General features: G+C 31.6%; 3 protein-coding genes across 3 annotated transcripts; 2 read left to right on the top strand and 1 right to left on the bottom strand.

The window, feature by feature from the left end:
* The first annotated feature begins 4,004 nt into the window (after window positions 1-4,004).
* LOC111409400 (ell-associated factor Eaf-like) lies at window positions 4,005-7,030 on the top strand. Its single transcript, XM_023039455.1, has 3 exons — window positions 4,005-4,220; window positions 5,213-5,565; window positions 5,967-7,030. Exons 1-3 carry the CDS (start codon window positions 4,100-4,102, stop codon window positions 6,021-6,023), a joined length of 531 nt encoding a protein of 176 aa, XP_022895223.1. The 5' UTR covers window positions 4,005-4,099; the 3' UTR covers window positions 6,024-7,030.
* A 328-nt stretch (window positions 7,031-7,358) lies between these two features.
* Window positions 7,359-11,825, bottom strand: LOC111409394 (ATP-dependent Clp protease proteolytic subunit 3, chloroplastic-like). The gene is made up of 5 exons (XM_023039450.1): window positions 11,413-11,825; window positions 10,440-10,554; window positions 9,320-9,495; window positions 8,068-8,163; window positions 7,359-7,935 (listed from the first exon to the last, which is right to left on the bottom strand). Exons 1-5 carry the CDS (start codon window positions 11,737-11,739, stop codon window positions 7,642-7,644), a joined length of 1,008 nt encoding a protein of 335 aa, XP_022895218.1. The 5' UTR covers window positions 11,740-11,825; the 3' UTR covers window positions 7,359-7,641.
* A 7,025-nt stretch (window positions 11,826-18,850) lies between these two features.
* LOC111409388 (protein COFACTOR ASSEMBLY OF COMPLEX C SUBUNIT B CCB1, chloroplastic) lies at window positions 18,851-21,886 on the top strand. Its single transcript, XM_023039442.1, has 5 exons — window positions 18,851-18,872; window positions 19,730-20,061; window positions 20,472-20,596; window positions 21,159-21,311; window positions 21,630-21,886. The coding sequence occupies exons 2-5, from the start codon at window positions 19,732-19,734 to the stop codon at window positions 21,814-21,816; spliced, it is 795 nt and encodes a 264-aa protein (XP_022895210.1). The 5' UTR covers window positions 18,851-18,872; window positions 19,730-19,731; the 3' UTR covers window positions 21,817-21,886.
* Window positions 21,887-22,299: the final 413 nt, after the last annotated feature.

The following is a 22,299-nucleotide window of genomic DNA, read 5'->3' as shown; positions in this document are numbered from 1 at the left end:
TTTTTTTTGGAATGTAAAATGAAATCAATACATTGCATTCTTAATATCATTTCGAAATGCTACGGCTTACTTTTCACTTGTTAATGCCACACAAAACGGTTAACCATTGCCAAAATTATGACGTGTCAAAGAAGGTCGTTTTAAACTAATATTTTGATAATATGCTACCTTTAAAAATTTGTCGACAAACATACGCTAGCCAAATCTACAAATCACTTACGTCATCTAGATGGTCGTTTCGAGAACTATATCGTTGTTTGATTGAATTATCGAATCTAATATTGAAAATAGTTAAACGTGTGCCAAACTTAAGCCAAAAAAAAAGGAGTCTAACTCATCTTTTCTTTTTTTTTAAAAAATTCAATTATTTAATTAATGTTTATTATTTTTGCACGACAAATTTCTTAATATTCTTTACACATTTTATTAGAAAATTTTTTACATGGAGTATGACAGTCAAAAATTTTAAGATCTTTACATGTTAAATGTAATTTGAATTTCATATACTTCTTAAATTAAATTTGAACTTAATTTCAATTTATTTACTTCCTAAATTCAATTTATTTACTTGTCTCCAACTTAGCATCTGTCAACAACGTGTTAAGGAAAACTATACAAGTAGTAAAATTCATTTGAAAGTATTATAATATATAATTATTCGATGTTTTCAATTATCAAAATGTGTAGGCTACAGTTGTAGGAGTACATTGACTTATTTTCATTAATATTATGTTGTTTTTTGAATTTTTTTTCTTTTATTTTTGACCCACAATATAAAAAGTTTAGGTCCGCCCTGGATGCTCGGAGTATTGATCGCGTATACTTTCGAATCTTTTTGGCTCTCACGATTGTTAAAAATTCGCCTACTTATGAGTTATGAAATCTCACTTAAATTAAGGATATGGAACTAAAATACAAGTTTAAAGGAATATTGAGAGCTCTAAGGGTTTCCTAAGCCCATAGCTGCGACAAAATGTACAAAAGAAATGAATATACAATTTGATTAGGGTTTCGTTACCTTAAATTTGTTGAAAATGAGATTTAAACGATATATAACTTGAACATTTAGATTAAGTGGTTCAACATCGTCTCAAAGTAAACAAATATATTGGGTTAAGTTTTACTGCGGCCCATTCATTAAAATTTATGCGCAAGGCACTAAGGCTTTCCTAGTTGAAAATTGAATCACGTAAGAGGACGGGTTGAAGATAATGTGTGTGTGTGTGATATCTAGATTCAACTTTTAAATCAAATAATTCAACAAAATTTGTAACTTCGTGACTTTTCGAACTAAAATATTGGAGAGTCAATAACGTAAGTAACAATATATTTCCTCCCATTCTTGAGAAAGATTATTGCAGCGGCATGGAGAGTTAGAAGTTAACAGACCAGACCACATTCCTTGAATTGGCAATGGAGTGGGCACATTAAGACGACGTCACACTGGAGTGGTAGTCTCGAAACGACGTCATTCCACCTAATGTTGTTGATCGCTTGAAGTAAGCCATATCATTCCTCAGAAATTACGCATTAAAGTTTTAATTGTTTCTAATTAATTATATTATGTTGCTCGGACTTAGATAAAAATTAGCTCAGATTTGATTCAGCTAAAAAAAAAAGGTTAAATTCTAAATCAGAGTCAACATTTCATTTTAACGATACATTTCACGGAAATCACAACTTTTCAGTAACATATTTAATTAGTTTTTATTAAAATTTACTAAAAAACTTTTATTGCTCCCAGACCATAGCTTCATCAAGGATAGTTTGTCCTTGTGATTTCGACTTAAGAATTCGTGTTCATGTAAATTTCTAGTTTGCCTTTTTTTTGTTTTTGTTTTTAATAAATAGGGGCTTATCATTCGACTGTTGCATTACAATCATAAAAGAGAAGATGTTAGAGAAGACAGGGCGTGCCCCCCCCCCCCCCCCCCCCCCCCCCCCCCGAGTCAAGTTTGTGCCATCGAGATTCTAAGCCCCACTAAAATTTGAGAAAGAAATTTTATATGAACTTTTTTTATTTCTTTTTTAGTTTTAATTTTTAACATTATTATATTTATGCATGGAAAAAAAATTTGTAGTTAAGTTAGGTTTCACTTCACTATGAATAACATTATTCATTGATTAATCTAAAAATTCCTAAAAATTTGTCAATTCATATTCCTCCCAAATCCTCTCCATCGATTATCATCTTCCTCCCAAAATCCCCAACATCTTTCATAAATTGATCTTCATACAAATATCCCGCAAGTTGTAATAATTAGTATTATCGTGCAAGGATTACAAACCATGTAATCAGCCCCTAATTTTCCCGAAATGTATAATGCTCAAATATGGGGAAATATTGCAAGACCAAATTCTTCAATTTTTGAAATTAATCACCAGAATTGCAAGCATTCAAATGACTCGTTCTCATAAAGATTTTGTAGTTATTCAATGACACTTTATATACACAACTAAATTCTAAGTTTTGACAAATCTATGAAAGAAAATACAATTTATTGAAAAACTTATTCAATTCTGTGACATTATCGTCATATTTCCACTTCAAATTTGTAAATATTTTGTCTTGAGTTTGTGAGTTCTTGCTTCTAGTTGAGCAAAGAAACTACAGCATGGGTAAGCCAAGGACGCTATTGATATTCTTTCCTCAAAATTTTTTTTTTTGGACTTATATATTAGATATGAGGCGTGAAGTGTGCATTATTCAAAAGATTTCGGTTACAAATTGTTATTTGGGATCTATTATTAGAAGTTAGTATTTTTTATTATATTTCATATATAAAAAAGTATTTTTAGTTATTTAAACATTATGTAGTAAAACATAAAATAATATTTGTAATGATGCATATATGAATTTTTTTGTTTCATTTTTCTCTGAGTTTCAGTTTCATACATAGATTTTATAAATAAAAGGATATTCATTAAACAAAACATTTCTAAAAATCTACTGGCATTAATTATATAAAAGACGTGTTCTATAATAATTAATATGCAAATGTGCCACCAAATTGGGTAAAAGTTGAGTGGTCACTGAAAGTATGGGTAGATATCATTTTCCGAGCGCAACTTATAGGTAGATTTCAATTTGGTCATCAAACTTTACTTTGTTTGAAATGAAACAAATCAACTTTAAGATTTGATTTTCATTGATCACTAAATTTTAATTTATTTTAATATATTTTCGCATTGACCCAATGTTAATTTCTTCCCAACTCAAAAAGTCTACTGTAACTAACATGATAACATTAACCCCAAAATTTATCAAAAAAGTCTCAGCATAGGTTATTGTCACCATTTTGCCTAGAGACTACAGTGCATGACATTCATGTAATTCATCCTATATCGTATAAGGATCAGTTCATTGATGCCCATCCTCATTTCTAGCATTTCATGCATTATTCAATTCATTTCACAGAATGCTCAAATACAAGTTCTCCAACTCTAATACTAACTAATATACAATATCGTCACAATTTTGCTCAAAAGTTAAAGTTCATGACAGCGATGCAATTTGCTCCATATTACCCATAATCAAGATCGAATATCCACCCTAAATCCAATTCAATCATACCCATCTCCATTTCGAGCATGTTCATCCATTAAGTCATATCTCGAATATGAGAAATAGTCGTTACACATAAAAAATTTATCATTAACTTTTAAAATGAAGACTACTGCAAAGACTGATATGGAACTAATCTTAGCCCCCATTTTTGAAATGAAAACGGGTGAAATAGTGTTTTCTTTGAAAATTGAGTGGTTGAAAAAGAAGGAAATTTTTTTTCATTTACGTGTAATATTATTTTTAGAAAATTGTGTGATTAAAAATAAGAGAGAGAAAAATGAAATGAAATTTGATGGGAGCAAATGGGGGGCTTAAAGAGTTCAATGACCATTTGGAACAAATCAATTAATACAGAACAAAAGTTCAGTGACCAAATTGAATCTAACTTATAAGTTAAATAACCAAACCTAAATTTGTCTAAAATTGCAATGTTTGTCGCAGTATTCCTCCCCCAAAATAATCCCCAAACGTCACGCCTAAATCGAAACCTAGGGTTTGCAAAATTCTGTGATCAGAAAATATTAGCCAAAAATGGCAGGAATCAACTCGAAGGAGCCCAATACAGCCCCGAAACCCGATCGGTGGTACAATCTAACCCTAGGCTCCTCGTTTAAGGACGACCATCCTTCCTCCAAGTTCTGTACTTTACGCTGTATGCATATTTCCTTCCTCTCGTATAAACTTTCATATGCATATGGGTTAATATGCAATTTCTTGTAGAGTAGTCTACATTTCTATTGGCTTGGTTCCAGTAATTGAATTAGGTTGCATTTTGTGGTAATTGAATGCATTGTAGTGATCAAGTGCAAGGCCATTCTTTTTCAACTTTATGATGAAATATTTTGTTGTTTGTTTCGGGATATGTTTGGTTGATGAAAAGTTTGAAGGAGCAAATTAGTGTTGCTGTGCTTTTTTCTCCCTGTTGTACTAACTTTTGTGTGTATATATATATACACATACATACACCAAGAATATGGATTTGAATGCCAGAGAAGCATGCTGTTTCAGTTTTTTCCTTTTATGTTCTATGGTTTTTTATGAGTTTATGAATAGCTTCAACTGCAAAATGAAAGGATTGAATGGATGTGCAGAAAGTGAGTGTTAAATAGAGAGAGATTTTGGGGGTGTTTGTGCCCCGTTATTTGTGAATAATGTATTATGGAATAGGGATTGATGTGGAAATGTGTGATTAAAAAAGAAGGAAAAGTTTTTGATTTACGTGTAATATTATTTTTAATAAAGAATGTGTTGTTGAAAATGAGTACTGTAGAAAAAAATGTGGAAGAATGGTTGTTAAACACAGCCTTTGTAAATCAACAGACACGTGTTTTTTGAGATGAACGAGGTGGAAAAATTAAGCACCCTCAATGTCTAATCAGAAGTAATTCATTCATGATGGCTTATTTTCTTGATAGAGGAATTCTTTTGTCACAAAATTCAACAATATTCATCTTTAAAAGTGCTTATTACGACCATGTGGAGAAACTTTTTTCCTAATTGAATTCTCCATGAGAGCCTAGCACGTGGAGAATTGCTTTTGGTTTTTGTTCCTCTTTTATTTCTCCTTTTTTAAGTTCAGGATTGTGTCGGGTGTAGCAGAAGTATTATTATCGCTCTCTCTAAATTGTTTTCCCTTTTTCCCAGATGAATTTAAGCCAGCCTCGATTGATAAGAATCAGCGTGGCACGTTGCACAAAAGTAAGGATAATAAGGTTACTGTTGAGTTCCAAAACAACCAACCGGGGAAACCAAAAGTGACGTTTGAGGGCATTAGTGAGGATTACAAGGAAAATGATGCTGTTCTTTTCTTTGACGGTGAGTCTTTTCGGTTAGAGAGATTACATCGTGCTGTAAAGCGGTTGAGGCATAATCGAATGCAGGGTGAAACTATAACTACAGCAGCTGCATCAGCTGGACCTTCTGATGCAAGTTCACCACCAGTTGGGAAAGTGCCTAAATATCAGCCTCCGAACAAAGAGGCAGTTCATGTGATGCCGGTAGGTTCTCTTTCTAGAACTAGTTTTTATGGGCTAATGTATGGTTTATAGGGTATAAAGATCTGGAGTCATATTTTGAACTTAGAAGTTACTTTTTGAAAAAACAAAAATAAAGTATCCTGGTATATTGCATGAGCACAAAGATGATTTGATTTGACAGAATTCTTCTTTCTTTTGATGTCTTTGTTGCACTGCAAAAAGGGGAACTTGTAACAATCTAGAGCTCAACAGACGATCTTTGCCTTTTCAGAATTTTTGTGCATTCATGTTTTCTTTATCTCCCAACAAGAACAAAATTGGAAAAGGAATTCTCTTCTGATTATAAAGTTCTCTTTTTCTGTCTTTGCTGCTTCTGACTGTCATACTAATAAATGGAACTTTTATTGTGTGTAATTGTGCAGGCTGAAGTTGAACGAATTGAAATTGGGGACTTCAAAAGCTCAGGCACGTTTCCTTAATTTAAAATAGTTAGTCCATGCACTGCATTTGAACTTTTCTCATCTCTCCTTGATCAAAATAAAAATCCATACATCTTGGTTAAGTTCTGCATTTTAGAGTCACTGAATATTTAAAGAGAGAAGAAAAATATATCAGAGAACTTCGTTAAAAAGGAATAAGAAAGGGATGATTAGCATGTGCTCATGTCAAGGCAGCAAATTAAGCAAATATTAAAAGAAAAGGTCATGGTATGAGATGAAGGACTTGTACGAGGATACAATTTTTTCTTTCACCCCATCTTTTTACCTGCCAATATTTCTGCTTCTCTGAAATTGACTTCTGAATATTTTATTGAGTTTATCATTTGGTTACTTGTTATGTGCATCACCTACTGTAGTCATTTTTTCAAGTTTCACTGCACTTTATTACTGATAAGGAAAATAAAGGCATTTGCAGATGCCAATTTTTTGGTTTAGAAATTGATATGCCATCAAAAAATTTCATAATTTGCCTACAACTGTGACTAGTCATAGGGATAGATCCTACCACTTCGAAATGCAGTTTAAGTTCTTCTGCACCTGCAAATAATTTTTCCTTATCTTGATTTGTTGCTGTTGCCTTTACTTTTTGCATTAACTTGTGAAAATGTCTGCAAGATTTGTGGATGATCTCACTCTAAATCCAAAGGCCCTTTTTCCCTTGGTGCTTGGGAGTACTCCTATTCTCTAGATATTTTGTTACTTGGTACTAGAAATGATACTATCTATAGATGGAGATGTTAATCGCAAAACATATTATTTATAATGAGTTGGATTCATATCTATGCCTCTAAAGAACAGAATCTACTAAGATGTGTGTAGATGATCTTCAAATAAATTCGACCCAGTACTGTCGCCTATGGTTTCCTCTATGTTGATCATGAATTGCAAAATACAAGTCTTCAATACGGAGGGGTGATTAATTTTTATTGCTATGAGGAACAGTTCAGATTAGCTTTGATGGTGTTGGACATCTGTTGAAGTCATTTTGTATTTTGAAACCCCCCCTATTTGTTAACCATCAACCCACTCCAAACTCATTTTTAACCACATTCTCACACTAAAATATTTTACACGTAAAACGAATATTTTTTCCTACTTTTTAATCACATTCTTCAAAAAATCACTATTTCAAAATTCATTTTCCCGAACAACACACTTTTCTAATGGACGTCAAACATCAGCTAAAGAAGATAAAGGACAAAAATGAAAGTTGAACTTTTATTAATTATATCCCACTGTGTACAGCATTTCATAGGGCTGTGATCAAGAGAATCATCAGAAATTCAATTTTTTTTTTTTTTTCAACATAAAACAGAAGAAAGAAATATCAGACTATTCATTTTTGCATGGAAGAAAGTTTAGATCTTCCCATTTAACTCGAGAAACAGAAGAATCAGTTTTCATTATAAAACTGAGAAGGAAAAGAACAAAAAACAGTCCTAGTTTGAATTTCACATTTTCTTTGTATTCAGATAATGCTCAACTACACATAAAAAGAACTACTGAGCTGTTCAATGTTACAGCGTGTACAAGAAATATCCGCCATGAGCCTCATATAGGAGCAGGTGCTTCCTCTTCCCTTTATCCGCCATGAGCCTCATATAGGCGCAGGTGCTTCCTCTTCCTTTTCCGTACCTCTGTCGTCATCATTTCTCTGCTCACTGGCATATCCATTTTGCGAAATCTTTTCTTCCGATGGCAAATTCTTCTTGGCTTTCTTGCTGCCTTCTATTTTCCAAAGATCCCATACCCGGGTTTTGGGTGGAGGTGACACGTCTGCAATGGGTGCGACGAGTCCTGGTTTGCCATCATCAATAACGGCATCGACTAATCCATACTCTTTTGCCGCCCAAGCATTCATAAAATTATCACGATCAGTATCCACTTCAATCTGCGAGGAAATAGAAAATAGCGAGCAAATGAATTCATAGAAATTCAAGAATTTGCCAAAAACTTCCCCAAAGGGTAGTTAAAGGGTCAAGATTGAAAAACAAAATTGAGATTGGGATTTGGATGACTATACCGTCTCTTCAGGCTTCCCTGTGACTCGAGATAGTATTTTGTTGAGCTTAACTTTGTGGTATGCCATTTCTCTTATGCGTATGCTCATCTCTGTCGCCTAGAAACAAATTACATCATTTTAGAATTAGTCTGTAGTAAGTACTTTCATCTACATAAAACAATATCCTCTTGAATAATTCATCTAGGGGAGCTGGTTTGCAACTTAACAACCATTTCACCAGTGATAGAGCTTCATTTCGTGTGTGGTATGTACTTGAAAAAGGGGAAGGTGCCTTCAGGCCACAAACACAAAAAGACTGATTGTAATAATGCTCAGATGCAAAATTTCAAAAATAATGACTCTATGAGGAAGGTAAAATTTCATAGTAGCAATTGATTGGATAAATAGGAGTTATCGGCTGGGGGAACCTAAAAAGTGATGGTCATCATGTAAAAAATATGAAAAGAAAATACTCTTTAACATGTTTGGTAACTATAATTGGATAGCATTGGACAATATTATAAAGAAATTAAATTCTTGTTCATGATACTAACAATCCTATCTAGTATGCACTTGGTGGTTAAGGGAGTATACTCCAGATTATTTTATATAATAAGTTGTTTGCACTGCAAGTTCATGTCTTAGGCGCTCAAGGTAGTTTTGAAATTTTCATGCTTGCTCGATGTATGGTGTATTTTAGTTTTGGTTTTAATGCTAGAACCAATTTGACATTATCCAATTTTCTATTGGCTTGGTAGGATTGTGTCGGGTAAGAACCAAACAGGTCTTAGTGATCGATATGATTGTGGCTTGATTATCCTCGGCACATTTATAAATAAGTTTTCAGTTAGTCTGGTTTCACTAAAACAGGTTCTAGGTTAAGTCAATGCAATGTAAAAGCTCTTTTTTCTTGGTCAGACCCATGTAAATAGGCAACTATCTAAGTCTTAGAATGGGTTTATTACAAAAGGGTAACTTGACTAGGGGTAACGTAGGTATATCTGAGACCACTGTTTAACGAAAAAATGGTAGAAACGAGCTTTCGGAACATCAACTGATATGCTTGTATGTGGGTATAAATGGAAAGAGTAGAGATGAGGGGAAGGATATTGTCATGTTTGAAATCATTCAAGTGCTCAATGATTCGAGTCTACCATTACGTCATGTAGAAAAGGTAAGTTTACATTCCCGAAATACAATAGGTATGGAATAACGAGCATAGAAACTGACAGAAGCCACCAATGTAGAAAAGGAAAAAAATAAAAGCACTTACTTTGCCCCCAGCAGTTCCAAGAGGTTGATGGATCATGACCCTCGCATTAGGCATGCAAAACCTTTTCCCTTTACTACCACAGGCAAGGAGGAATGCACCCATGGATGCAGCAAGGCCCATGCAGACGGTAGAAACATCAGCCTTGCACAATTTCATTGCATCATAAATGCCCATTCCTACAAGCAGCAATTCGAAGGATGGACTTCACTATTTGAAAATGCTCGCCTAAAAAGTTATAGGCTTGAAAGCAAAGGACAAGCAACTTCTTTCAGCAGATAAGCATTAAACACAGTAAATATCCTAGATAATCGAGTAGAAACCTCAATGAAAATAAAATCTAAATAAAAGGCTTGCCTTAATTCTTTCCAAATGCTCTAGGTGGAGATGATTGACTTTCAAATGTTTTGACACCTAATCAAATACTAAAAATCTTCAAAAGGACAAAACTTTAAGGAACACACATTATTCATATGGATTGCATGTGTGAACAAGCATAATAACTCACATACAGACAGGGAAAAAAAAAGGAAAAAAAAAGAATAATATAATTAACCAGTAGCCCTCATTTGTGAGTTCCTGAGTACTGAGGAGTACAAGCTTGTGAGTACATTCTTCTCTCTTCAGGAATGGGGTGTGGGTCATAGTTATATATAAACCACTAGAAGCAACAAAGTACACGTTTTAGTGTGATTGGATTAGACTATGCTTTAAAGGTGAAAGATAGGTATCAATGTTGTGTGCATGCTTCAATATTTGGAACAAATTAAAAGTTCACATTGGGTGGATGGATACTAACACGGCCACATTATACAGTCCGCAAGAAGTAAGAACATAATATTTAAGCCTTTTTCTTAAAAATGAAACACTTGTGATTTGCTCTTACATCAAGTGATAGTAAATATTGTTGCTTTTGCCATTCCACAGGCTGTGATGGCTATAAAGAAGTAAACAACTGAAAAGATTATTCCACATTTTGTTCTTGGATAACAATTTCAATTTTATGAGTAACAGAAAATAAATTTTCACAATTTAATAACTCCAATATATCCAAATATACGAGGAGAATATTAAGCAAACTCTGTATGGCCTCCAAACAGAATAGCACTAACGATTCACGCACCAGCAGTAACAGAACCACCGGGTGAATTAATAAGCAATCTGATATCTTTTTTCGGGTCCTCAGAATCTAGCAATAACAGCTGGGTTATGATGAAATCCGCTGTCTCATCATCTATCTGTCCATCAACATTATTAACCAGAAAAGAAAAGGTCAAGATCTACATCCTCTTCTTTTCAAAATGAAAAGTAATAATAATAATAGCAGCAGCAGTAGTAATAGTAATAATAATTAATACTATTATAACTTTATGAAACAAGTCCTCCATAATAGAATTAATCCGTTCGAATTGCACATCCCACTAGCCAAAGCTGAATACAACTGTAACAACTAAGAATCTTGATGCCTTCATAAAAAGTTAACATGGGTGATTTTGTGTTTATCTTCTGCCTGAAAACTGTGTGAAACGTCTTAAAACTTCACAACCTACTCCAATATCCCATCTCCGTATTAAAGCATACTCTAAATATCAAACTTTGAACCATTATAATAGCATTTCCCCCTAATAAATTGCTTGAAAGTATGTGTATGGATAATGATAAGGAAACCCCTAAATAGAACCAATTCGAATGCAATCTCTACTCCATCGGGCCAAGAAAATAAATGTAAATCAAAATAATAACAGAAAGCCCAAATGAAAAACAAGCAAGTAGACAAAAACCCACATCAGAAGTCAAAATCTAGACTTCCAGATCAGCTTTTTCGTCAGTAAAATTAAAAGGCATGGACAAAATTACCAAATTGTTAACAAAATGAAATTTAATGACCAACATAGAATTAGAGTTAGCGTTTTCAATCCATTACCAATATCATTTTCCCAAGTAAATTGCTTGAGTATATGCATATGGATAATCAAACCGAAACCCAAATTAAAACCAAATAGAACTCGAGTATCCAAATGAAGAACAATTAGGCATGACAAGGAAACAAAAAGCACATATCCAAAATCCAATTAATGATAAATCAAATTGCGAACCTGAGTACCCAAGAAGATAATTCTCTGTCTAAGGAGCATATTAGTGGTGTCAAGCTCTTCGAATCTGGGTAGCCATGAAGGAGCTGCATAATTTGAGACATCCCAGCTACTCGATAAAGTTTGATTTCTCGAAGAAGAACTCTGATTTACTGCTTTCACTGAAAATTTGCCTTTTCTTGTTCTACATATATTGCTTGAAATGGGCGAACTTATGGGATGTAATATGCAGGAATTGGTGTGGGATTGTTCCAAAATGGTTGGCCTATGGTGAAGGAAAGTTGAATGTGCTGATGAGGCTGTAGTGAACGCTAGAGAAGCCCCCTCCATTTCAGGTTCTCTTGTTCAGTTTTTGCTCGAATTTTGTTCAGACGAACAGATTGGGGATGGGGTAATTCAATTGGCAATTGGAGCGTGTTTGGATAAGCTTATATATCTGTAGTTAAGTAATTTTAAAGTACCTAAATAATTAATTTTTGTTCAAATAATAGAGGGTGGTTTTATTGTTGAAATAGTTTTTTATTCACAGATTTTGTTGCATTAATCATTTAATAAATATTATAAATTAGAGAGAAGAAAAAGAACAAAAGAGATAAGTAAATCGAACTGTGTATATTCTATTAAGAACTGAAGTCACATATTTATAAAGAAGAATCAACGATACAATGTTTATAAAAATTAGGACTGCAAAGGTATAGTTGAAATTCACTAATAAATATATAATTTACAACACTCTCCTTTAGATGACGCTTTATAAAACATATGTCTCGTTAAAACTTAGTAAAAAAAACTCAACATGACAAAGTTTGATTGAAGGAAAAAAATACAGCTACCCCCTAATTTCAATTCTTGTATAAATTCATCATTGTCTTATACGTCAATATTTTCAATATTGTGATTTTTGGTGTATGTCTTGGGTTATCTCGTATAGTTTTCAAATAATACCTTCTACATATGATACATTTATAAACCTTTGACAACTGTAGAAACGTGATAATTTGAAAAAATAACTCTTGTTGATTTTTTCGAAAGTCTCATAATATAAAAGAATTATTTTGAGGATAAATTACTTTTAGGTTAAGAATATTCATTATACAAAGAATATGCTTCGATAAATTTTTGTTAAAAAAATCTTGTGGAAAAGATCATAATGAAGGAAAAAGTGTAAATTATTCTTTTAAATATGTTATAAAAGTTGTATTGCTAAAAATCTTGTCAGGAAAATTCAATACGACAAATATTGGTCCATGGAAAAAGCACAACGTGCATATATTCTCAATCATGGTAATATTACTTGAATTATATGTTTAAAACATATTAAATCTTTCAAGGTAACATTAATAATCATGTCAAATGAGTTGGCTATAATCAAATTTATTATATGCATATCAAATTCCATGTATTGTAAGACCAATAAAATAGAATTGTGATCACGCCAATCATAGGATAATTCATCTATTTATATAAGTTTTCGCGACATTCATTATGTAAAGAGTCGCACATTTCATATTACAACTTTACTTTTCCTATTTTCGCTTCGTATAAATATACACCTTTAGATATTCAGACTGTAGAAAGTTTAGATTTTTCTAGTAAATTATTAGGATTATGTTCATTTATTTTGGCCAATTGTTGCTTTGATCTATATATTTGGTCAAATTTATTTCAATTCCTCACCATCTATATATAATTCAGTATATCATGTGCAAAAATGTTGTCGATATCATTTTTTTTTTTGTTTTTCATTTCTTGTCTCATAATGACATAATTTATTGCGATATCTCAACTTTCAACATATAGATACTTGAACCTCTTTTGAGAATTCATAATTTGTTATGTCCAAATATTTATCAAGAGTATATATCTCCTTAATGAGACCATCTTTGCCAATTGCTCTATTTTCATTTAGAGATCTTTTGTATTAAAATCGAATATGATCACGCTTGATCCCATAAATTTATCAAATATGATATTAGCTAATTATCCTTTAGAAACATTTATTTGAGTTGGAGCATTTAGATCTAGTATGTGAGATATTGTTAATTTCTTTGATCAGTAATGCATCTAAATAAATTATTTTTCGAACTTCTAGTTCGAATTATCCTTTACGAGAATTTAGTTAATGGTATATTTGTAAATTATCTCCAATTTCTTGATTCCTCCACCAAATGCTAAGAAAAATTGAACAATCAAATTAACAATAGTAAACCACTTTATAAAATATCAATGGTTTGAGATAATGTTCAAATTACTCATTTATTTTCAGAATTCTTTACTTTCCATCTCAGTTAATTGTTGTGGATCAATTTTACATATACTGCACTATCCAAATATTAGATGAAAAAAAATTAACTTTTGATCAAAAGCCAAGTTAATAAGCAACAATGTTAAATCATTTATCGATATCCCTACTAACACTTATTAAAAATGTTGAGTTTTAGGCTCACCAGTTTTTACAAGACACACTGTGTTGATGTTATAATCTAAAAACTATACTCTTAATTTAAAATTTAAGTAGTAATTTCACAAATTTCAAGTGGCGAACACCTTACGATCATTTAGTAGATGTATCAAATTTATTAGATAAAAATAATATTTAAATGGTCAACATCGAGGGCGACGATGCCCCATATTAACCTTAATTAATTTTCAGAAATATGAAAATTCAGTCTCTATTTTGATTAGTAATAAGTAATGATCAATTCTTAATAAAAAGAACAAACATTATATAATAATTTATTAAATTGAAAATTTTTCTAGTTCTTCGTTAAATGTTTAAATTATTGATTTTACATCACTATTAATGCAGTGATGACCTAGCTGGTCATGTCAAACAATAATACATTTAGTAATTGAACTTCTGATGCAATATAATGTTTGTCGTTTGAATAATCATTTAATCAAATAAAAGACATAGTTATTTCTTGAAAATATAATTAGCTATGATATAATCATATAAAAATTGATATTTACATGACATGAATTGTATATTATCATTCAAGAGCAAAAACATAATTATTTTACTATTACTATTTACTATTTACATGACATGAATTGTATTTTACTATTACTTATTCAAGAGCAAAAACATATTATTATATATGATAACATAATTTAAGTTAGATTGTATTTAATTATATTTTTTGAGAGCAAATGAAATCTAACTAAAATATGTATTATTTTAGGAGCACCAATATTTTGTAATAGGCAGATATAAGAGTGCCAAAATTATAAATTATACTACGTATCAAAAAGAATAAAAAACGTGATAATTAATCAAATGAAATACAAGAATAAAAAAATAAGACATGCAGTCACAATTAGTGCTTCTTCAAATCTACATAATGCCCCTGTTTGCCCCTCATTTTTTGAAATGAAAATGGGTTAAATAGTATATATATATTTTAAAATGAATGGTTGAAAAAGAAATAAAAACTTTCGATTTACGTGTTATATAATTTTATTGAAGAATGTGTGATTGAAAATAGGAGAGAGATAAATGAAATATAATTTAATGGGAGCCAAATTAGGGCAATATTTTTTAGAAATATTAATAAAATTGTAAATTGTGTTACATAGGAAGCACAATTAGAAACAAAAATCTGTTCAAGAATATGATATAAAAAATATTATACATTTCAAAAGTAATAATACTATATTATTTTAAATATTGTATGTGGGAATTTGTGATTTTTCAGAAGCAACAAAATAATATAAATATCATATTCATTTTTAAGCAATGCTACAATATTTTTTTTGACCGATTTAGATCGTTTATTCTTCAATAATAATAATATAATATTCTTCTGAAATATTGTACTAGAATATTGAGCGAAAAAATTACATTCATGTAAATAGTTATCTATATCAAATTGATATATTCAAATCAATATAAACATATCTAATAACTATTTTCGCTTTGTTATGTAATTTAAAATTAAGCTAATAGTAACATTTTTTTAAAGCAGATTAAAGGAGTTTCTCTACAAACTTAATTTGCTAGAACTTCTTGTATTGATTTGATTGAAGGGAAAAAAAAAAAATTATACTTCAACTGACAACAGATTTGAAAGTAGAAAGAGAATAAAATTTGCCTACTTAATTGGCTAAAACTTTCTGGTGATAACGTATTATAAATTAGAGAGAAAAATAGAACAAAAGAGAGAAGTAAATTGAATTTTATGTATTTTATTAGGAACCAGAGCCTTATATTTATAGGAAAGAATTAGCTAATAAACATATAATTTACAATTATGAAGATTTTTACTTGTTGCTTATTTTTGCCTTTATGTTATAAACTTTTATCGTTGTATTTTTATCATCAACATTCTATTAAGTAAAGTAGTAGATTTTGTCCACGATGACAACCAAAAATGAAAGACATAGAAAACTTAATTTCTTCCTCGTATTTTTTAATTAACCAAGGTAACAACAAATACAAATGTTCGATAAAATACTTCTTCATCTAATAGAATATTTGAACAGATCGTTATAAGGTGAATGATTAAAATTCAACAAAAAAAAACTTAGAAACGTAAGTGTGAAAATGAGTAAAATTTGAATAACTTTAATGGAATTAAATGTGGTGTGTTAATAAAAATTATGTTATTGTGTGAATATATATATATATATATATATATATATATATCACAACATTTCATTAATCTACACATTTATCATTATGTCAGTTGTCTTACAAAAATCCCTTAGAGGAATAAAAAGGTTTATTTGTTCAACATTTATAAATAAGGAGAAATTAAAACAAATATAAAAGTTAAAAAAAAAATATTTGTTCCGCATTCCAAAGAATGTTAAAGATATTTGAATGGAAACCGTTGACAAGTAAAAAAAAAATAGTAATTAATGAGAGATCAATCAAAATAGTGAGACAAAAAAAGTTGAAACAGAAGTGCGACAAATATATATACATTTTTTTTATGACAAGAGAATCTGCAGTCGCTACCCTTTGGGTGCGGATTGGGTAAACCTTCGCGAAGCAAATCAAGTGCTCAATCACCTATATATACTCTTTCTACAAGCTCAAGTGCTCAATGATCAGTCGAGAAGCAAATCAAGGGACCCACCTCTAGGGGCGGACTTGGGGTGGGAGCTTCCTATATGGTCAATTGATCCCCATTTTTTGGAAAAAAATAATAATTTAAAACCTACGTTATAAGTGTATAATGTAATTGACAGCTCTAAACTCAACTTTGTGCCATTGTCTCTCTTTCAATCTGTCGACTGCGAACTGTCATTACTATTTACAATTTATCCACTGTTTGAAAATTTGATTGTGATCTCCTAACCTAGAATGTTTGGATCTGCCCTCGCCCACGTCCTGTCCAAGGAGGCTTTTGTTCGTTTCGAAATAAACATTATTTCTGGTGAAATGGTGCAATGAAAGGTGGGCTTTTTTACTTAAAAAAATGTAATAAAGAATGACTTGTTTATGGAAATAGTACTTTTATAACAAGGACACTCTTTACAAGGATTACACTATAGAGTAATAAAAAACGAGAGTGCTACAAAAATACATACTAATGATCAACTTGTCAAAAATTAAATCAGATGAGCGATTCAACCATAATTGAAAATTGGTTTAAAATACATTTCGATTACGAAGTAAAAGTTAAAGGTTCATTGGAAAAAAAAATTATAAATCAATTTATAAAAAGGAATAGTAAATTAGTAGTAATTATTATGAATGTATTTAATTTTAACTAAATTCATAAATTATTGGGATAATTGCAATCACGACTTCATAGCTTTTAATTATTTGTCGATTTTATCTTAATCTTTTATTTGTTGTACCCATGGTTATAAACCTTCAAATGTGCGTGACTGGGCATCAAATGAATCCGTTTGATTGCAAAGATGGAATTGAATTGAATTGAAAACGAATTTCAGGGAATTGAATTGTCTAGAAATTATTTTCCTAGGAATTGTAAATTATTGTGTTTGATTGGTATAAATTTGCACGTGGAAAATGTTGAAATAAAAGTATTTTTTTAATGTTCGTTTGACTTTATTTTATATGAAAATTGTCAATTAAAGAAATATAATTTACTAGTGTTGGAGATGAAATTTGTTTCCATTGCTAAAAAAAAAAAAACAAAAAAAACAAAAAATTCAAAAAAATATCTATCTTTAGGTGTTCGTTTGACTTTGTTTTATATAAAAATTGACAATTAAAGAGAAATATTTTTTTACAATAATTCTTAGAATTTGTTAACTTTGCCAACCAAAAAAAAAGGAAAAGAAAAATACATATGTGCTACAGTAACTGAGAAAATAAAAAGCTAGAAAAGTCCAAACTCCAAGAAAACATGGAACTTGAATTCCATGGCCAAAAAAAAAAAAAAAAAAAAAAAAAAAAAAAAAACAATATCAAACACTTGAAAGTGAGAAAATGGAATCCATGGAAAAGATTTGCCAATCAGACATACCCTTAGTTGCTTAGAATAGTGAATTTTGATATATTTGACCAATTTTTAAAAGGGTAAAATGATAGTTTTATATTTTCACAAAAACACAATTATAATAATTAAATAAGTTTCCGTTTGAGAGTGATTTTGAGAATTGATTTTTTGACCGTTAAAAGAAAAGTGGGACCACCTATAAGAGAAGAAGTCAAACTATACGGCTGGAATAGTGAAATAATGGTAAAACAATCAATTTTTTGGGGGTGAAAAATTACTCCCAAACACCCTCTATTAAAAAAAAAAAAAAAAATCAAAAACCAAAACCACACCTCCGTCTTACTCAACCCATCCAACCTATTACTACAAAACCAAAAGTATTGCCATCGCCAATGGGATGAACTGAGTTCACCATTTGATCCTCTTTCTTCACAAACCTTCCTGGATCCAACTGTAGTAACAACCTGCCTTGATAAAACTCAAGAATTTATGATAGTTTTTCTCGATTTTGGGCTAATACTTGAATTCTTCCCCCTCTCTTTACTCACCTCTTTTCCTTCGTCAATATCTTGTAACTTCTAGAAACAAGATTTTCGCCTACTTTGCTTAGGTTGAAAAGGGGTGAACCGTCATTTGTCCTCCATCGTATTTAAAAGGTTTGAGACAACGGGTGCAACAAATAAAATGTTAAGGTAAAACCTGCAAAGACTTGAAAGATTTAGGGCCGTGTCTGCAATTTTCCCTAAATTAATAATAAATTGGTTGACAAATGAATTATGAATTTTAAATTCCCGGCACACATATAAGCTACCGATATCGTATCCTGGCCATATCTTATGTGTGTGAGAAAAGGGAAACTGAGCCATTGATTTTCCTCATCCCGTTTCCCCTTCTTTCTCTTCGGAGTCTGTTGAAAAGCCATTCGAACCGAACACTCCCTTGTTCACTGCAGGTACTTGTATTCCCCCTTTGTTTGTTAATGCTTGTGCAAATTCTCTCTTTTCTAATTTTTAACTTCAATTGGCCTTTGGAATCAATATCCGGGTAATTACTTTACTGCTTTAGTTCCATTATCGCCTGTGATGGTAATCAATCATGTGGGTTTCGATTTCATTGACTGAAGAATACAATTGGAAAAAAAAAAAAAAAAACCCCTATCTTTTCTAGTTTCACCAAAAATTTGAACGATTTGATCAAATCCTATAGAATATGATATGTATGTTGTTTTACTATTTGGGGGCTGCTTCTGGGCTGTTTTTCTTTTGCCATTTAATGGCACATTTGGGATTCACTAATAGACGGGATCGAAGAATATTAAAGAATCTAAAATCTCGTCAATTATAATTTATACCGTCCACCTGTGTACCAAATATGACATAATTGAATTCATTGTTGATGACTGTTTATTTTTCCTTTCATTTTATGTTTGAATCCTTACATCTTTCATTTGCAGTGAATTCTTTATTATAGCAATGTTAAATCAGATAGAGTAAGTGTTCATTGTAAATAAGTTGTTTATCTGTCAAAATGAAGAAGTGTGGCCATCACTTAAACTGACTCAAGCTGAAAAGATAGACTGTTCAAACTTAACCTAATTTTTAAATGAGATATTTAACAGAAATGTGGCTTGATTTTCAATGAAGTAGTTACAAGTTGAGCCCTGTAAACTCGGTACTTTTCTGTATAATTTCTTGGATAGGCTTGAAATTGATTAGTGAATTTTAGTAAGTGTTCAAGCTTGAACCTGAATTTAAGCAACTTGATTCATTATGCAATCCTATTCCAAGAAGCCGAATGTGACTATTTTTGAACCACATAGATCAGATGAACGTTACACAAATTATAAAAATAATCTGGCAATGAAAGAATTGATTAATCTTTATTGCTTTCTGAATCATCAGCCATGGCGACGAAGCTGCTAATTTCTCCTCTCTCTTATCGATGCACATTTCCGACCCAAGACCAGCTCCAAATTCATCCATGGCCTGGACGTGGACGCATGACGATGAGAAACAGAAGCCTTGTACTTCGAGTGTCATCTTCCCTCGACAACGAGATTCTATCATCCACTTCTTCAGCTGTTCTGGAGCATTTACACCGGAACCCACAGTCTCTTTACCTACTGGCAGATACGGCAGGCTACTCATTGGCCAGTTACTACACTTCTCTTGGCCTCTTTATCATTTCCGTTCCCGGACTTTGGTCCCTTATCAAGCGTTCAGTTAAATCTAAGGTACCACACTTTTACCTCCATTTATCATGCATCATTTTGCCAAAACGCAGTTTAAGAAGCATGTGTGGCTAAGCTTATATTTTTACTTATAAGTTATAAAATAAAAAAAACTTTTTCATTAGTCAAAGTAAGACATAAGTTATTTATTTTGACATAAGGTTAGATTTACTTGCAAAATAAGGTTTTTTATTTTTTATTTTTTAACTTTAAATTAAGATAAAATCAAGTTATCCAAACATCAGGTTTGGAAACTTGATGTTATTTAAAAGTAAATTTTATGTTTCTAGCTTATTCAAACATGCTATTAATAGATTGACAGTCTTACTTTATTTTCTTCATCTCTGATCAATTTTCTTATTTGCTTTATTTACTTGGAAATATTCTAATTGGTGTCTTCGTTCATAGAACAGATTGTGCAAAAGACATTCATAGGAGAAGGGGAGGGGAAGAAGGTGCCTAACCGGGTGGCAGGAGAAATTCTTTCATTCTTTACCAGGAATAATTTCGTAGTGTTGGACAGAGGAGATACGATAACGTAAGCCACTAATTCCATCCGTAAAAAGTAGGGTGTGAAAACAAATCTCTTGTAAGAACCTTGCATATGTAAATTTCTGAATGGTAACATTTTCCCTTCTGTAGATGAAATATGACCAATGGTTATCGAGAATTTACACTACCCCTAAAATACCATGCGCTTGTCTACTTCAATTGATATTTTCCTTCTTAGCTCGTGTAATTGGTAAATGTCATGCTAATCATCATAGTCAATGTTAATTTATCGCTAAATAGTAGCTTAGGAGAAGTTTTCAAGTTCTTCCATGTATAATGATGTCCAAAAAGCCATGTTTTTCTGGATGCTCTTTTGTTTGAAAAGTGACTGGTAATTCTTCTATTATTGTTGGTTATACTCAACCAGCAGCAATGGGTTGCATTAACTATGTACATGTACAAATGATTTAGGGGCCCGTTTTCTGTTAGATTTACACTGAAAGTTGTTAGATCGCCATCGTAAAATTTATTTTCTTCATACTGAAAACCCACCATTATAAAACTGTGATTTTGCGTTGCATGTTTCTGATAGTTTCATTTACTTTTAGGTTTGAAGGTACGATGGTTCCAAGCCGTGGCCAAGCAGCATTGCTTACTTTTTGCACATGCATAAGCCTGGCAAGTGTCGCCCTTGTTTTGACAATTACTCTTCCCGACATAGGAAACAGTTGGTTCTGGTTGACCATATTAAGTCCTCTAGCGTAAGTCAAATAAGCCTTAATGAGATATTTGGTTTTTCTAAAGTTAGTAACCCAAATGGTCACCAAACTTTGCAAAAAGTTTTCACAGGATCACAGAATTTTAAAAATCACCCAATTTATCACTGAATTTTGCAAAAGATTTCCCGGGGATTACTAATCCGTGAAAACCTTCTGCAAAGTTTAGTTATGATTTGGGTGATTTTTAAAGTAAAGTGACCTCGTGAAAACTTTTTGCAAAGTTTAGTGACCATTTGGGTTATTAACTCTGTTTTTTACTCGTAACTGAGATTAGATCGTCTAATGTGTAAAATGGATCAGGGGAGTGTATTATTGGACGAAAGCGTCTAGAAAGGAGCAGATCAAGGTCAAAATGATAGTAGGAGACGACGGAACTCTATCGGAGATAATTGTTCAAGGTGATGATCAACAGCTGGAGCAAATGAGAAAGGAGCTCCAGTTTAGTGAAAAAGGCATGGTTTATGTGAAGGGCATTTTCGAAAGCTGAAAGTTGATATCATCTCATGTCTTAGCTTGTACTTTGTTTTGTTTTCTCATAAGAAGTTTTTGATGTTTAATTGTGTATAAATGATGAATGGTGGATAAATGGTTAGTACTTATGGGTTCTATGAAATAGGTGGACAGAAAGTGGTTTGATCGTTTATAAAAAAATTATAAACGGTAGTCGAGCATGAGTTAAGATTTAAATTCTAAAAACGTAACTTTTAAGTAGAGTTAAACTTGTACTACTAGTATGTAGAAGTTCAAAGAAATTGTTAAACAACAAAACATACATATTAGCTTTTATAAAGCCTTTACAAGGGTTTAACCTCAACTTCCTTTAAAACCAATGCGTCATATCTTTCTTCCCCTCTCTCTCTCTTTCAAAGAAAAATGATTGCTCAACATATTCTACAAACGTTAAATTTTGTTGGGATTTTGACCTTCTAAATTCTTGTGAAGATTTTGAATAATCTCCATTTCATTTCTT

Source organism: Olea europaea, chromosome 2 (assembly GCF_002742605.1).
Source record: "Olea europaea var. sylvestris chromosome 2, O_europaea_v1, whole genome shotgun sequence".
Classification (NCBI taxonomy): Eukaryota; Viridiplantae; Streptophyta; class Magnoliopsida; order Lamiales; family Oleaceae; genus Olea; species Olea europaea.
This window is presented reverse-complemented; position numbering and strand designations above follow the sequence as displayed.

Coding starts and splice junctions, on each gene's coding strand:
- LOC111409400 (XM_023039455.1), top strand. CDS start 4,100: ATGGCAGGAATCAACTCGAAGGAGCCCAATACAGCCCCGAAACCCGAT. Junction 4,221..5,212: donor CAAGTTCTGTACTTTACGCT/GTATGCATATTT, acceptor CCTTTTTCCCAG/ATGAATTTAAGCCAGCCTCG. Junction 5,566..5,966: donor AGGCAGTTCATGTGATGCCG/GTAGGTTCTCTT, acceptor GTAATTGTGCAG/GCTGAAGTTGAACGAATTGA.
- LOC111409394 (XM_023039450.1), bottom strand. CDS start 11,739: ATGGAGGGGGCTTCTCTAGCGTTCACTACAGCCTCATCAGCACATTCA. Junction 10,555..11,412: donor TTATCTTCTTGGGTACTCAG/GTTCGCAATTTG, acceptor GTTGATGGACAG/ATAGATGATGAGACAGCGGA. Junction 9,496..10,439: donor CGGTGGTTCTGTTACTGCTG/GTGCGTGAATCG, acceptor TGCTGCTTGTAG/GAATGGGCATTTATGATGCA.
- LOC111409388 (XM_023039442.1), top strand. CDS start 19,732: ATGGCGACGAAGCTGCTAATTTCTCCTCTCTCTTATCGATGCACATTT. Junction 20,062..20,471: donor AGCGTTCAGTTAAATCTAAG/GTACCACACTTT, acceptor TTCATAGAACAG/ATTGTGCAAAAGACATTCAT. Junction 21,312..21,629: donor ACCATATTAAGTCCTCTAGC/GTAAGTCAAATA, acceptor AAAATGGATCAG/GGGAGTGTATTATTGGACGA.